Consider the following 15,420-nt stretch of genomic DNA (forward strand, 5'->3'; position numbering starts at 1 on the left):
ACCCCACCTGACCCGCCCTGCTGACTCAGCCTAAAATATCCATCATCCCACTTTGGAGTCACTTTATCGCTGCTCCATATCGCCCTCTATCACATCCATATTGCACCATGAACGGCATACCTGAAGGCTCTGCGCTAGCGGGCGCCCCCTTGCGACAGCCGAAGAAGAGATTCGTCGGTCGCCGGACAGCAGACGCGCAAGCACAGAAGGATGCGTCCACCGCACAAAATGTCGAGACTACCAGTATACAAAAGGGTAAGTGCACATTTTCCCCCCTCATCAAAGTATATACTATACACGCCTTAAGGTTCAGCACATCGACTAACATCCTATTCAACATACAGCCGCCCCCCGCCGCAATCCCCGTACCATAAACCAAGTCCCCCCCGAGATCCTCGAAGACCCCGAAATCCTCGCAGCCATCGAACTCCTCCCACGCAACTACTCCTTCGAGATCCCCAAGACCATCCACCGCATTCGCACCTCCGGCGCCAAACGCGTGGCGCTCCAATTCCCCGAAGGCCTCCTCATCTTCGCGACCACCATCTCCGACATCCTCACGCAATTCTGCCCGGGCATTGAAACCCTCATCATGGGCGACGTGACCTACGGCGCCTGCTGCATCGACGACTACACCGCGCGCGCACTCGGCTGTGACCTCCTCGTTCACTACGCACACAGCTGTCTGATCCCCGTGGACGTGACCAAGATCAAGACCCTCTACATTTTCGTCGACATCAGCATCGACACCACACACCTTATCGCCACGCTGGAACGCAACTTCCAACCAGGCAAAACAATCGCCACTGTCGGCACGATCCAATTCAACGCCACGCTACACGGCCTGAAACCCGTTCTCGAGCGCGCAGGCTTCAAGGTCCTAATTCCGCAGATCATGCCGCTATCCAAGGGAGAAATCCTGGGCTGCACCTCCCCGACCCTCTCCGCCGACGAAGTCGATATCCTCCTCTACCTCGGTGACGGACGCTTCCACCTTGAGTCCGCAATGATTCATAACCCAGCTATTCCGGCCTACCGGTATGATCCGTACTCGAGGACATTGTCCCGGGAGACGTATGTTCACGATGAGATGCACACGCTGCGCCGGGATGCGATTAACACGGCCAAGTCGGCGAAGAAGTGGGGGATAATTCTGGGGTCCCTGGGACGACAGGGGAACCCTAATACAATGGCGATGATTGAGAGGCATCTGAATGAGAGGGGAATCCCGTTTGTTAATCTCTTGTTGAGTGAGATTTTCCCGGGCAAGTTGGCTTCCATGGCGGATGTGGAGTGCTGGGTGCAGATTGCTTGTCCGCGGTTGAGTATTGATTGGGGGTATGCGTTTGCGAGACCGCTGTTGACGCCGTATGAGGCGTTGATTGCGTTGGGGGTGCGGGAGGGGTGGGAGACGGAGAACAACGGGGTGTATCCGATGGACTTCTATGCGAAGGAGGGTTTAGGTAGGACGAAGCCGAGTCAGGCTATTGCGGCGTGAGGTTTATGATGATGTCTAGTGATGGTTTTGCATGATGCATATGAATGACTATAGATGTGTTTTACTGGTTATGTGGTCTCAGTCTGTCTTGGGATACAAAAGCTCATGATTATGAAATAGAATTACCATGTCCTCTTTTGCGGAACATGTGGAAAACATTCGTCTATTTCCCGACCGTGTGGGTAATAATAATAATACATCAATCAAGTACGCTACACTGCGGCATAGACAGTTCATGATCCTTTGACCTCATCCGCACTATCCGTGTTGAGATCACTGGCGCTCCCTCGCCGGAGCGAGAGGATGCTCTTGCTGGCAAATTCGTCCGCCGTCCGCTCCGCCGCACGCCAACGCGTAACGGCTTGCTCGACATCTTCGAACATCTCCAGCGTGTCCTTGATGATACCGCCCTCTTCGTGTTCGGGAACCTGCGTACTCTCTCTTGACCCGCTATCGCTGATCATAGGGAAAGCGGGTCCGAAGCCACGTTGAGGAATAGGGTTGAACATCACGGCGTTGGCGAACATGCGAATCAATTCCTTCTCCAGCTGTGCCGAATTCACAATACCCTTCGGGGGAATGATGTCCTCTGTTTTTTGCAGCATAAGGACAGCATTCTTCGAAGGGGTCCCTGTACCGGGCGCCGGTGACTCTCCATCGCCTGCCGGTGTGCTTGCAGCCTCCGTAGCTGCCGCCAGTGCCCTACTGCCCTGGTGAATCAACGACTTGATAGTCTTGATATCTTGTGGCCGGTAGATAAGATCACGATATCCCGGTGCGTCACGTTCTGTTAGTGGCTTGGAAAAGGTTCCCGCAACCTTGTGCATGCTGAGTTCACTCATGATGGGAGCCCCGGTCCGGGGGAAATTGCGCGCGCAGACTACATACGTCGTCGACTGATTAGGGTCAACGCGAGTGAGCTGGCTAAGCTCCGACTGTGCAGGTTCGGCCTCTAGACTCTCACTTGCAGCACGCTTGCGCTTCGGTCGCCCCCTGCTCGGCCGACTTACCGAAGGACGTTCGGGTTCCGCCGTCTCTGAAATACCAGCCGGAGTACTGGGTACTTCATGCTTGATCTTCGCCTGCGATCCAGTGCCCGTATCCGCTGTGGACTCTTCGTCCCGCGACAACACAGACCTTCCCCGGCTTCGTGACGACGCTGTGCTTCTGTCACGGTCCTTGCCGCTGGACAGCGTTCCCCTCTCACTCTTCCGTTTAGTCCCTCCCTTGCTATCCGCATCAATCGATAGAGTCTGATCAGCGCCAGTTCCGTTGCTTTTCGTCTCGGTCCTCCGCTTGCGACGGCGAGGCTCTGGCTCTTCTGGCGTCGGCTCACGAGATCCCGGCAACGATGGCGCCTTCTCACTGATAGGGCTGATCTCCTCTGGCCGTGGTCGCTCGGGCGAACGAGGAGAGTGAGGGATGCTCAACCGTGGAGTCCGCTTCCATGGCGTGAGAGAGCCAGGTGTGAGAACGCCCGTGTCGATCGAAGGCCGAAGTGGCCGCGTGCTCGGTGGCCGCGAAAGGATAGAACCCTGCGCAGGTCCAACTGGGGTCTGGAACGCGGGTGGTGGAATGTTCTGGGCAGGTGTTTGGGCAGCCACGGGCACAGGACCTGGAGTCGACGGAGCAGGTGTTGGTCGGGGTCCTTGCGGTCCTTTCTTGTTTTCGAAAGCTGGGGTGGGTGGAGGGAAGGGAGACTGAACCGGTCGCCCAGCAACAGCGGCGTTCGTCGGTTCTGGTTTCGGCTTTGCGAATGCTGAAGGGGGTTGTGGCGTTTGCGGAGGTTTGTTGAGAGACCACTGCTGGAAACTGGCTTGAGGCGGGGGTCGCTGAGGCGCCGGGCTAGCAGCTGGAACAGACTGGCCTTCCTTGGCAGAGGGCTTGCTGGCCAGAACTTGCTGTTGCGGAGTTGAAGGGACTGGCACACTGGCATTCTGCGGAGCTTGCGAAGGTGTAACAGCGGGAGGACGTGCGACACCCGGACTGGGTACTGAGACATTGGGCGGCCTTGGCGACGGAGCAGGTGGCGCAGCCACTGGTGCGTGGTTCACAGGGGCATTCTTGGGCACAATTGCCGGCTGTGCGGGTGTCGGGAACGCCTTTCCATTCGGAGCCGGTGGCTGCTGAGGCGGCCGACCGGTCGCTATCTGAGGGCTGGGCTGAGGACGAGGTGACGGTTGCGGCGGCTGTTGAGGCTGTTGTTGTGGCAGTGGCTGAGGCTGCGACTGCTGGAGCTTTGCCTTATCTGTCGGTGGAAGTTCGACCGGCTGTACAGACTGCGCGGGCAGAGGCTGGGGTTCCAGCGGCGGACGCGCGACAGGCTTCGCGGGTTGCTTGCTTGTATCATGCTCCTTCCGCTGCGGTTCCATTGGGGGCTGCTTAACATCAGCAGCTACCAATGGTGTCGTACCCTGCATAGCTTCATCGCGGGGCCGTTGGATCGGCTTCTGTTCCTTCACATCCAGATCCATCGGTTCCGGCGCGGGCTCCTCCTTCGCTGGCGCAATCGGCTGCGCTGGTGTCGGCCTTGCGGAGGTCTCCGGGGGCGCTTCGCGTTCCTCCTTCTGTAGCTTTTCAATCTCTATCCTGATATCTCTATATCTCTGCTCTTCGTTCAAAATCTCCCGCGTTACCAACTCCTTGTATCTGGCATACAGATGCGACACAAGCCCCGGCACTTTGCTGACATGATTGTGAGCTTTATCCGCTAGTCCATCCGGTCGAGGACTGGATATCTTGCGCTTCTTGGGGTTATTGGGGGCCGCGCTCTCAGCATGGTGACCGTTGGGACCAGCATTTGCTGAGTCTAAACCATCTTGCATCAGCGTCGTATAGAGATCCTCCAAAGCTTCGGGGCTGAGTCTTCCCGCATCGTAGGCGGCATTCTGGCGGATAAAAGGATTGTTGCGGAGCACATCGGAGATGGAGATAAAGTTCGCGGGGGGAGATTCTAGGCCGGCGAGAGATTGGAAGAAGAGGAGAGATTCAAGAGGCGTGTAGACCGATAGAGGAGGCATCCCCCATTGCCCGTCGAATCGGCCACTGGGGGGGAAGTATTTAGGAATTGGGGCCACGGTGATAGAAGTGATCGCAGAATTGTCGGCCCGACGAGCTCAGTCCGAAAGGCAACACGTCCCTAGTCGTACTACTGCAGAGAGTCGTGGGTAGCACCGGACAGGATGAGAGACGGATACCTGAGATTCCAGGCCGACAAGACGCGAACGTGGGTGAATGTCGGGGTGGCGCTTCAGACCATCCGCGCAGAAAAATGAAGGGAGACCGCAAGGGAAAATATTGGAGAGAGGGTCCGAAAGGATGGAGAACGCGATGGAGTCACGAAGCGGAGATCGTGGGGATGAAAAAGAAGCTAAATTTGAATTACGTACAGCGGTAATGGAATCGTGAACAAAGAGTGATGGAAAGGATAGGCGAGATGACGGGACTGGGGATGGATGGCTGAAAGGGACGGGGGGAGGGATAGGATGGGATGGGGATGGGATGGCATCACCGTTGCGGGCAATTCACCGGGAGGACTTGTTCCCCTTCAAAATGGAAGGAAGTCCCTCCCTTTCGTTCCTCCCAAAACGGGAAATCTGGCTGCCGTCTGGTCACGTGTGGGACTGGAATGCCTTTCCGGGTCTGCCGGACTTGTTTTCCTGCTTGGGAGTCACTGGCGGCAGCTTTTCCGAGAGCACCCAATAGTCCCAGCCTTCATGCCTCTTCACCTCCTCTTCCTCCCATCCAAGCTCAATCAAGACCTTTTCCAGATTTTGGACTTGCTCCCTATTTTCATGGACCGTGTACCTTTTGTGTTTCGATGTATACGTTCGGCTTGCCCCATTCTTCAAAAGCAGCCGAACCATTGACGCAGACCGTTGCCGGACAGCTAACATCAACGGGGAGTGTCTACCCGCCGCCGTGCTACGGGGATGATGTTCATTTACATCCGCCCCATATTGCAACAGTATCTGGGCAATCTCCTCTTGTCTAGCTGCCACTGCCTTTTGCAATGGCGTCCGACGTCGTGTCTTTCCATTCGGACTAACCCCAAGTTCCATAAGCAGCTGCACCATCTGTGATATCCGCTGCCAGGCGCAGGGACCATCCAAGACGCTGAGTAGCAGCCGTCTACCCTGGTCAGTTGTGAGAGGAGCTTTGAGACGAGCAAACAGCCATCGCACCGCTTCAAAACGTGTGAAGCAGACAGCCAGCCGCAACGGCTTCAGCAGATCATTCAATACCCGCGGATACCGCTCCACAACGAACTCCATCAGTTCTACATCGCCCTTGCGCGCCAACTTCTCTAACGCTTGCTTGCATGAAGAAAATGGCTTATCGATGTTAACATGGTTCTGTTGGTGATAGTGCTCAAGCCATACTCCCAGCGCCTCTTTATTCCGAGTTATCGCTGCCATGGTCAAAGCACTCATGGGGGTGCTGAAGATCACGGTGTACCACATGGAACATCCATGCTCCATGATAGTTTTTGCGATCTCTCTGTTCCCTCTCTGAGCTGCGACACCCAACGGGATGACCCCGAATCGTAGACATATCTGGTCTGGGTCCAACCCGTTCTGCAGTGTTGTGCTCAGTTCCGCACAATCCCCCCGTAAGATGGCCATGCAGGCCAAGATAATTGGCATCGACTTTTCAATCGGCTCGTTGAATCTGTGATTTACTTTATCCATCCACCACTGACATGCTAGGGGGTGAAACATATTCGATGGATTATTACTCCCCGCTATCGCAACATCAATCAGCCCCTCGGACAATTTATCCCTCTCCTCCACTGCAGGAGCATCCCCCAACTGATACTCTATTACCTCCTGCATGAAGCACGTAAAAGCACATGGCTTGTTTGGATGCTCCCGTAACTTCCGATACAGGTAAAGCCGCTTCAGTCGATCGGGGAAAGTACCCCAAGGCGACGAATCCAGGTTCTCTCTAGTCATAAAAGTGAATAGTTCGTCCAGATCCTTGCCATTTATAAGATAATCGATGATTTCTTCATCAAATAAGCCTGTCATTCTGTTATTTCCCGAAGTTGAGGGGCAATAATCGGTTGTCACGCACTGTTCACTTTTCTCGCACGCAACAACTCCGGCAGATAGAGTTGAGGTAGGAGGTAGTGGATGATTAGGCGGAGTATTTCGGTGGGCAGGGACATATTCGAAGAAGTCAATGTATCTCTGTATAATGACAATGATAATATTTTCTTTCTTTTTCCCTCTCTGTGGGCTTTTATTATTAAGTGTACGGGTTGAAATTCCTGCGCGAGATAAAATAAGCTAGCAAAGAGTAATTAGCAGTTAACTATATCAGGGATCGGGCTGACCTTGGGGCTAAAAGGGTCCGTAGTACTCCGTGGTTAATGCTATACTCAGCCACAACAGCTGAATAGCTAGTTGGCTATTAGCTGATGCGCTTTGAGTCTGACGTTTATGAAAATGAGGTAAAACTAGAATTAGTTTATTATTGATTCATAAGAACAAGCGTCGTGACATGTGGGAAGTAGCCTGTTGTGATCAAGGTTGAATGGGTGAAAGACATAGATACAGACCGGCTATAGCTATACAACGAAAGGCAGCGATCAATCCTCTACGCAGTCACAACAGAAAGAAAAACAAACACTTAAGTACTATTTTTTCTAACAAGCCGAGTTATAGCTTTCACAACCAGCCCACCCTCCTAACAACCCAACTCCCACCCCCCACTAACCCCGTCACACCCGTAAAAACAATCAAACTCCCATACCCAGTCCCAAAACCATACCCCAACTCCCCAGCCCACGGCATCCCCTTCAACAACGCCTCACTCAACGGACCCGAGACAATGTTCCCGACTCCCCTACCAGCCGCCAAACAAGCGAAAACCATACTCGCCTCGGCGGCGCCATCCTTCCTTACCACCTCCCTCATAATCCCCGGCCAAGTACTCGTATACGAGCCCGCAAAAAGCCCATATACAATGGCAAACACAAACAACGGATCCAAGGATACACTAAACCCCCAAATCAGAAACACGCCCACTGTCGAACCCACTGTCGAGACGAGAATGCAGGTCGTCACGTCCCACTTGTCGATGATGGCGCCCATGATTACGCATCCTACCACGGAAGCAACATTGAATAATATCACGGTGAGGGCTTCCAAACTTCCTGATGAGACGCCGATGGCTCTTGCGTACGAGGGCAGATAGATGGATGGGAGGAAATACCCCACTGCTTCGATCATATTGAATAGCTCGAAGAGAAGGAATGTTCCTGATGTCCAGAGGAACCGGATCTCCGTGAGTCGCGGTTTCGATAGTTGTTGTTGTACTACTGCGTCGTCGTCGACTCCGGCAGTTCGCAGTGCAGGCGGCACTCTAGGCTTAACGAACCATACCAACGGGGCCGTCAGCACGAACAGTACGACTGCGAACCCACGCAACGCTATCCGGAACCCGTATCGATCGAGGAGTGTTTCCATGACGATGGGGAGGATCGCGCCGCCTAGACCGGTGCCGGCCCACATGACTCCGAAGGCGAAGCCCCGGCGTTGGTCGAACCAGTCTTCCATTAAGAGGATGCAGGGTGAGTAGGCGATGCTTCCGCCGATGGCGTAGAAGATGCCCTGGGAGATGATCAGGTGGGTGGTGGTTCTGGAGAGCGAGGAGAGGCCCAGCGAGAGACACATTGTTAAAACGCCGAGGGCGCAACCGAGTCGCTGGTAGTTGGGGTAGGTGCGGTACAGCGTGAAGATTATGGGGAGGTCGAGGTACATTATTCCCTGGTTTTCATTGCCTGTGTTAGTTCCTGTTGGTGAGGAGGAAAGGGGAGGTAACAAAAGAGATAGAAAGGCCTAGGCTTACCATGGCGCATGTTCCAATGATGGCGATGTTGTTCGAGTTCTGAAACATGGGAAGTGTGCTGTAGTAGTCTTGGAAGACACCATAGGTGAAGGCGAACCCCCAAACTAGGGCTTCCATGACGAAGCAGGCGGCGAGGAAGAACCAGGCATCTTTGCCATGGTCGATGGGTGGAAGGGATGGAAGGGAGGGCAAAGAGTGGTTTGTTGGATCATGGGGCTTTTCGTCAGAAATGATTTCTTGGTCTGGTAACCTGACCATGATCGATATAGTTCCGGGTTAGATGTAATTGAGAAGGACAAAAGACCAAGAGCGAAAACCTATATCATAATCTGTTTAGACGACATGTACAATCGTAGCTATGTAGACTTATTGATTGGAATGAACAGATAAGTTCAGGAAAACACTTTTTATTCCCCTCCCTCAGCAATGACTGGAATGATCAGCAACATCCATCTTATATTGATCAGCTATGAGGAACAACGCTTGGACCATCTCAGCGACGCCCTGTCATTGACATGCTCCCGTTCACGGCCCCCATTGGTGGACTGGATGCTAGCGTCTCTTGTTTATTATGCTTTTGGCAGACTATTGGCCTTGCTATATACATATGAATATAAGACTGAGCGTTATTACTACGAAAAGGTTCTTGCGATGTCGACCTATAAGTATCGGATGTGGAGAATGTCTTCCTTTCCTGAGACAATGCAATTTACATGACTTGGATAGTATTCAGGTAGGAACACTTGATCGTAACGAGCCATATAGCTTTCCAGATACAATTGACATGATTCATGGAGAAGAACTTGGCTTTTGAATTCTATAAGTATTCATACCCCTTACAGTCCTCTGAGGTAATCATGTCTGTCCCCTTTCACGCAGGTCGTTTAGTCAATGCATCAATGCACTACAAATGCTCCTTGAACCACTGAACAGCCTGCAAAAAGGCATTCTCCTTAGCATACTGCACTGTCCGGTTGGCTGGGTCTCCCCGGACAGCAAATCCGTGCGCCACTCCGCTGTAGAGGTTGATTTGGTAAGGGAGGCCGGAGTCCTTGAGGATCTCTTCAGATTCGTGACGCTTTTCAGAGGGGAAGATTGCATCTGTCTCCGCGGCAGCAATAGCCAGAGGACCCTTGATAGCCTTCAGCTCCTCGGAATCGACGAAAGAAGGGTGGGCAGTGTATCCGGCATCGATTTGGCCGGGGCGGAGATGGCGCACAACGTACTTGCCACCAAAGCAGTAGCCCACGGCGCCGATTTTCTGACGGATGTTAGATTGGTTTCTCTTCTTACAATCTCAACTCATCGGTCAATGGGATCATACCTTGCATCCGTACTTGGTCCTCATCTCCTTGATACACGCCTCAATGATGGGGTCGACGACCTCGGGAGTATGGGGCTTCTTGTCCTTGTGGTATGCGCCATCCTTCCATGCCATGAGATCGAAGCCCTCGGGACGGTTGAGCGGGATGGCGTCGTTGTCGAAGAGATCAGGCATCATGACGAAATAGCCATTGGCGGCAAACTGGTCGGCAATGAGCTGAGCGTTGAGGAAGCGGTGGCCGATCACGTCCGTAATGCTTCCTTTGATTAGTTTTATATTCGAGGGACTGTGGTCAAGGGCAAACCATACACCAAAACACCATTCTCGGTGGACTTGTCAGCGGGAGAGCTGGTGTAGATCTCAAAATCATTGAGCTGCGAGAAGCTACCCTTGGCTTCACCTTCATGCTTGACACCTTGGTAACAGCAGCTTCCAGCAGGGAGAGATGCCATGATTGCGTATCAACGATGTATGCTGTAGGCGAAGTTGAGGCTTGGATGATTGAGCTATGAAAGAGGACAGCACATGCTGACAGGAGAGGATGAGGGGAAGGGGTCTAAATAGCGGGGCATGAGCTGCCACCTCCGACACATTCGGAGCTATCCGTTATGTCCGATTAGATGCCTTCCATGGTTAAGACTAGCTTCTCTCAGCCTAGATCGATGATAACGTTTTATCCCGATGTCAAACCAGCCACCTGGACTGTGATCATGTCGGCAAGCTGCAAGCGGAAGTGGTCACCGGCATGCCGTCCGTATCATACACCACCGAGGTGGCGCATACGATTTAAATGAGCAAGAAACACCACTTCGGTTTTGATAGGTTATCACCAAAAGAGAGGCAGGCTTATCCTAATCCATATCGGTTATGGCTGCATGGAGAACCAGACCTACCGTGCAATTAAAGACCATGGTAGGGATGCACTGGGATTACGATAGCATAGCTGTCGAGTGTCACGTGGAGTGGCCTCACGATTGGCTCTACGGAGTACTTCGTACATAATCAGTATTTCCCATCGGATCTTCTGACATTGTATAGTGATTTTTTCATTGACAATTATTCTTGGCTTCGCCCAGTGAACGGCGTTGCGGTGTTGTGCCAATTTCATCTATAGCGAGGTCATGACGGTATCTGAGTACTCCGTAGTAAGCGCAGGATTATCCGGCTGCTCATACTTAGCCCGCCAAAATGGATAAGGCGGGAATGTTGTGCAATTCAATCCCAATTTTAGTATATGCAGGTACACACGGACGTTTTGCAGCACATCTGTAATATGTAAACCGATCTTCCAGCTATAAATACTCTGAGCCGAGACTGTACACACTAGACAGATCAAAGGAATATCCCAGACAGAGCACCGGTGCCTGGAACGCCAGAGGCTACTAAACTTTTCTGAAGGTCGAAATAGGAACTAGCTGATACATACGGTACTCCGTAGAATCGAGTCTAATTCCGAGTATAGGCCGACTTCACTTCTATTTCTGTACGCAGAGCCAATGTGAGAGGAAAGAATAGAGATCACCGCATTGGTGGCCGCTCTCGGAGTGACATGCATAATTGCGATAGGCTAAACGGTATGGCTTGTGATCTTTATGGAGCTTGCCTTGCTAAAATTCGACATGTACAGAGTAAATATCGATAACCGGGATTCGTGTACCAAAAATGGACTTTTTGTGAGTCTTTATTGGTCTGCCTATGCGATTACCTTTAAATGGCACATCATAGAAAAAGCAACTCTCTATAGGCGGATCGGGATTTGAGTTGAAGGCATTGGAAAAGAAGCGGATGTTGATATTGACAGATACCGAAGCCCGTGTGGGAAGAACTCGTGACGAGATAGTAAGTTCTGATTCAATACAGTATGTATGACCATGGCAGTTCCAGTGTTTCAATGTTTCTGTAGATGGAATCAACGGTGTCGTGCAACAGACACACAGACTCCGATCCATCCAGAAAGTAGTTATTGTATGGAAATAAGAAAGAAACGAGTGGCCGGGTGGCAATAGAGAGGGGCGGGGGGTGGCAGCAAGGCACAAAGACTCAAAACAGGGGCTGATCCGCTCTCACGTGACATTATAATCTCCCATTGGTTGCGGCTCCGTCATCAATGATGGGACGGGATTCAGGGGCATCATCCATCCAGGCAGAGTGGACGATGCAATTCCCACTACCGCCCGACTAGTGAGGAAGATGGAGCTGCACTATTTACCCTCCAAGGCAATCATGGAGCACCCGAACCACCCATGGATGAGTTTCAACTTACCTAAATTGACTATTCTTTGACACAGACCTGACACCCAGCACACCTTCCATCTATCCATCTTCTCCTCTTCCTTCGCCGTCGCTTCGATCGCTCTTCTACGGCGGTTTACGGAGGACCTGCGACAGAATTAAAGCCGCGGACGGCCCTGCATCCCACTTCGATCCTTCCCCAGCGCTTGCCATCGTCATCCCCGCCGATCGTGCAGCCCCTGTCATTATCCATCCCATCCCCATCGGACTCAATAACCCAAAAGTGGTCCCTCCCTACCTGGCCGGTCCCCAGTAGTGCGACGGCGCCTGCAATTTTGCCGACTTTCCCCTCCAGCCATCTCTCGAGTCCTCGCTGCCCCCTTTTATAGTTATTACTTAGGTCCCGGCCGGTCCTGGTCTCCGTCATCAAAGCTTCTATATAATCAATCTCTTGAAATCTTCGGTGATTTTTGTTCCTCGCCTTGTCCACTCTAGAATACTCTGAGCGCAAGGTCCACCCCGTCCGTGCTATCATATCCACCTAATAAACCCCCTGTTCCGTTTTGGACGCGCGCGCGCTTCTAAACTCCCTCCACGGCTTGGACCTCATTTCACATACTCCTTTTCTCCCCCTCCCCCCCCCTTCCCAACTCTCTCGCATTCATCTTACCCCCCCTTCGCTTCGATCTTCCATACCAGTGCCCCATAATCAACGCCCTTGACAACCACCAAACAAAATGTCGGACACCGAACAAGAATGGAAGCCCAAGAACCGTCCTCAGTCGTTCGTTCTCCTCTCTTGCGACCCTCTCCTCTTCCAAACGTTGGCGTTGACCAAGACGTGGCAGGACCATGGCACAAGCCTTTTCTTCGGCGCTGGATAGCGCCTTCTCGCTTGATTCCGATGTCAATCACCTTTCACAGACCATCGATCAGAAGTAGGTTCCACTTGGGCTCTTGATGATTTGCGATCTTGTTTCGCTCCTTGGCTTGTGTAGATGCGGCCAGAACTAACGAGCCCTGCAACCATAGGAGACACCAAATGTTGATACAGGAGCGAGAACTGGAACAGCTTCAGGCTAGGATCCGAGAAGCTGAAGAACGCCTCAAAGCTCGACAGTCTTTGATCATCGATGGCAACAACACAAGGTCCCCTTCTGCGCAACGAGGTGAGCGATTCTACCAGTCAACAGGTGAGAATCCCCAGTTGGACATATCCGCCGCGATCGCCACTGTTGCTAACCGCGCCTGAGTTACAGCATCCACCTCAGCATCGACATCTCCTACGGATTCGGCCGGCCAATACTCCAGCGGCGACGAACAACAGCGTGGCCAGGGCCGTAACTCATGACTGCCTTTGACGGGCCGGGGTCGGCTAATATCAGCATATAATTTGGGTCAAGGTTTGGGATGGGAGATTACGGATTCGACTTCACTGCTTTCATCTTTTATATATCCTCATATGGCGGGCATGTTTGGAGAACTTGGTTCTGTTGGCTTGGACGCTCCGTCATTGCTTCCCTCCACCGAGTTAACGCCGATTAAGGCTTGGGGGGGAAACAACGCCGGCGCAGCTCACCTATCGCTCCCTCGTCTAATGTACTGGGTGGTTATCACATTCGCCTCTGTGCGGGCCATTCCACTCTTCGGACGTTTGGGTGCGATACTCGAGCCCGTCGTCCAGTCACTTTTGGCGTTAAATATTGTTTACACAGTCAATATGTTGGCATTCATATGGTCTTCGACTTTCTGGCATTTGTGTCTCAATATAGCGAAAGCGAAAGGCCGACGTCCATGTCGGCCACGTAATGCGGTTATCTTCAGGTGTCATATCTTAACCTCATACGTTGGACATCTGTCTCACGCGATTGGGGGTGTGCTCAATAGATCAAGACGAAAGCATGTCGAGTTACCTGCAAGGTTTTCTAATGCACAGTGCAGCATATTTGGTGCCAATATAGGACAGCTGTATGCAATTTAGGATCTGATATCAGTCGATAAAAGCCAATCACCATCGTATCGCTGCAAGTTCAGTGCTCCCCACTGGACTGATGCAGGCCGCATCACAAATTGGGCTGACAACGTGTGTTTGCAATGCGCATATGATTCTGTCAATGATATTGTGCTTGAGGCGAGCATGAAGGTGGGGTAGTCGACCAAGGCCACGTTAATGCCACTAGCGGAGGATTTCTTGCCCTATCGCGGGCGATCCGCCAACAGCGTTTGCCCCTTCCCTGGAACTATTGAAGCATTGTTCCTAGTCGGACTGCAAACGTTGTCTGCTACCAGCCATAACGGCTCGTTGTACTTGTACTAGTTTCTCCTCCTTGAGCGGTATAAGGAGTCTATAGAGATGAACATATAACGTACCTCCTTGTGTTATCAAGAGGCGTCACGCCATATTATCACACCTACAGACCATCATCTACACACGTTTATCTCCCTATCCAACAATACATTCTGCAGGTTGTCCTCGCTGCTCGGACCTCCAATATGACGCGTCTACCTGAATGGGACGAGCGCCTTAGTTCAGCAAAGATCCGTACGTCTTTGACCCCCAATGGAAAGCCTTCTGGCCAAAGAACCTGGTCTGCTTGAGAGGAAACCGACGTGACCTTGTATAAGCCTGACTAGGTACTAACGCTGGGTACCAGATGCATGACAGGAGATTTGGAGGATCGACTGCGAACAGGGCTGCCAACAAACATTTTCCGTCATCTTGGCGTTAGTGTCACCACATTGACATCTCCCTGTCCTGAAAGTGTCAACAAACTTGACATTAATGAGGCAGGCAGGCTGCAGGAAATGTCAATAATTTCACCATCGGCACCTGCAGCCAAAAGTCCCACGAAGCACGACATTCAGATGGATGCTGGCCTGTCATCTGACCTGCTAGCCCAAAATGGCGATTCCGGGCCTGCATCATGATACCAGTACTGTACAGTAGAGTATGTATGGTATCCGTTGGGTTTGCAGAGCGGCAGCAGCCTTAATCTTGAGGTGGCAACGGAGATGGGTATCTGAGCGCAGCAGCAGAACTCGAAGCAGGAGAGACATCAAGACAGGATACCTTTGGATGGATCGTCCAGCAATTCTCTATATTCACTGTAAATCAAAATATCGTCTCTCAAGAAGCTCAATCAACATTGGCTCCGGAGGTGAAATGAAAACCTAAATTCCATTATCGCCCAGCTTCAGTCATGATCTCCTCGGGTAGGACCAATGATGTCAGAATCGTCCCCGGACCTTGGAAAAGCGAGGGAATCCCCCCAGACAAAACGCGCCCGAGCACCGGTCCAGACCCCCCAAAGGAGCTCCCAAGGTGGATGTCCGATAGATAAGTGAGCTCTGCACTCTGAACTGTCCTGCAGGAGCTGCGTCGGTGCGACTTACCATGTCAGCCACTGGTCCCTGAGCTCCCGGTCATTCCCTGTTCCTCTCGCCATTCCCAACCCCTCATCCCGGCCCTCCCCTCCCCATCTTCTTCTTATCAGGCTTTTTCTTCCGTCTC

At 52.3% G+C, this 15,420-nt stretch overlaps 7 protein-coding genes across 7 annotated transcripts; 3 read left to right on the plus strand and 4 right to left on the minus strand.

Moving 5' to 3' along the window:
* Positions 1 to 107: 107 nt before the first annotated feature.
* dph1 (2-(3-amino-3-carboxypropyl)histidine synthase) lies at positions 108 to 1,498 on the plus strand (the record flags this gene model as incomplete). The annotated part of the gene is made up of 2 exons (XM_067617121.1): positions 108 to 255; positions 345 to 1,498. The coding sequence occupies 2 exons, from the start codon at positions 108 to 110 to the stop codon at positions 1,496 to 1,498; spliced, it is 1,302 nt and encodes a 433-aa protein (XP_067483561.1).
* A 233-nt stretch (positions 1,499 to 1,731) lies between these two features.
* On the minus strand, positions 1,732 to 4,518 carry ASPBRDRAFT_115988 (uncharacterized protein; the record flags this gene model as incomplete). The annotated part of the gene is made up of 1 exon (XM_067616944.1): positions 1,732 to 4,518. One exon carries the CDS (start codon positions 4,516 to 4,518, stop codon positions 1,732 to 1,734), a length of 2,787 nt encoding a protein of 928 aa, XP_067483562.1.
* A 591-nt stretch (positions 4,519 to 5,109) lies between these two features.
* ASPBRDRAFT_51945 (ankyrin repeat domain-containing protein) lies at positions 5,110 to 6,528 on the minus strand (the record flags this gene model as incomplete). The annotated part of the gene is made up of 1 exon (XM_067626819.1): positions 5,110 to 6,528. One exon carries the CDS (start codon positions 6,526 to 6,528, stop codon positions 5,110 to 5,112), a length of 1,419 nt encoding a protein of 472 aa, XP_067483563.1.
* A 491-nt stretch (positions 6,529 to 7,019) lies between these two features.
* Positions 7,020 to 8,744, minus strand: ASPBRDRAFT_170142 (putative MFS monocarboxylate transporter). The gene is made up of 2 exons (XM_067619673.1): positions 8,354 to 8,744; positions 7,020 to 8,271 (listed from the first exon to the last, which is right to left on the minus strand). Exons 1-2 carry the CDS (start codon positions 8,609 to 8,611, stop codon positions 7,171 to 7,173), a joined length of 1,359 nt encoding a protein of 452 aa, XP_067483564.1. The 5' UTR covers positions 8,612 to 8,744; the 3' UTR covers positions 7,020 to 7,170.
* A 513-nt stretch (positions 8,745 to 9,257) lies between these two features.
* Positions 9,258 to 10,129, minus strand: ASPBRDRAFT_26792 (dienelactone hydrolase family protein; the record flags this gene model as incomplete). The annotated part of the gene is made up of 3 exons (XM_067622306.1): positions 9,258 to 9,614; positions 9,678 to 9,937; positions 9,982 to 10,129. 3 exons carry the CDS (start codon positions 10,127 to 10,129, stop codon positions 9,258 to 9,260), a joined length of 765 nt encoding a protein of 254 aa, XP_067483565.1.
* A 2,517-nt stretch (positions 10,130 to 12,646) lies between these two features.
* ASPBRDRAFT_192470 (uncharacterized protein) lies at positions 12,647 to 13,260 on the plus strand (the record flags this gene model as incomplete). Its single annotated transcript, XM_067620485.1, has 4 exons — positions 12,647 to 12,693; positions 12,758 to 12,847; positions 12,942 to 13,102; positions 13,169 to 13,260. 4 exons carry the CDS (start codon positions 12,647 to 12,649, stop codon positions 13,258 to 13,260), a joined length of 390 nt encoding a protein of 129 aa, XP_067483566.1.
* A 111-nt stretch (positions 13,261 to 13,371) lies between these two features.
* ASPBRDRAFT_116910 (uncharacterized protein) lies at positions 13,372 to 14,933 on the plus strand (the record flags this gene model as incomplete). The annotated part of the gene is made up of 5 exons (XM_067617028.1): positions 13,372 to 13,766; positions 13,914 to 13,992; positions 14,071 to 14,169; positions 14,586 to 14,716; positions 14,888 to 14,933. The coding sequence occupies 5 exons, from the start codon at positions 13,372 to 13,374 to the stop codon at positions 14,931 to 14,933; spliced, it is 750 nt and encodes a 249-aa protein (XP_067483567.1).
* Positions 14,934 to 15,420: the final 487 nt, after the last annotated feature.

Source organism: Aspergillus brasiliensis (genome assembly GCF_001889945.1).
Source record: "Aspergillus brasiliensis CBS 101740 unplaced genomic scaffold ASPBRscaffold_2, whole genome shotgun sequence".
NCBI classification, from domain to species: domain Eukaryota; kingdom Fungi; phylum Ascomycota; class Eurotiomycetes; order Eurotiales; family Aspergillaceae; genus Aspergillus; species Aspergillus brasiliensis.

Coding starts and splice junctions, on each gene's coding strand:
- ASPBRDRAFT_170142 (XM_067619673.1), bottom strand. CDS start 8,611: ATGGTCAGGTTACCAGACCAAGAAATCATTTCTGACGAAAAGCCCCAT. Junction 8,272..8,353: donor TCATTGGAACATGCGCCATG/GTAAGCCTAGGC, acceptor AATGAAAACCAG/GGAATAATGTACCTCGACCT.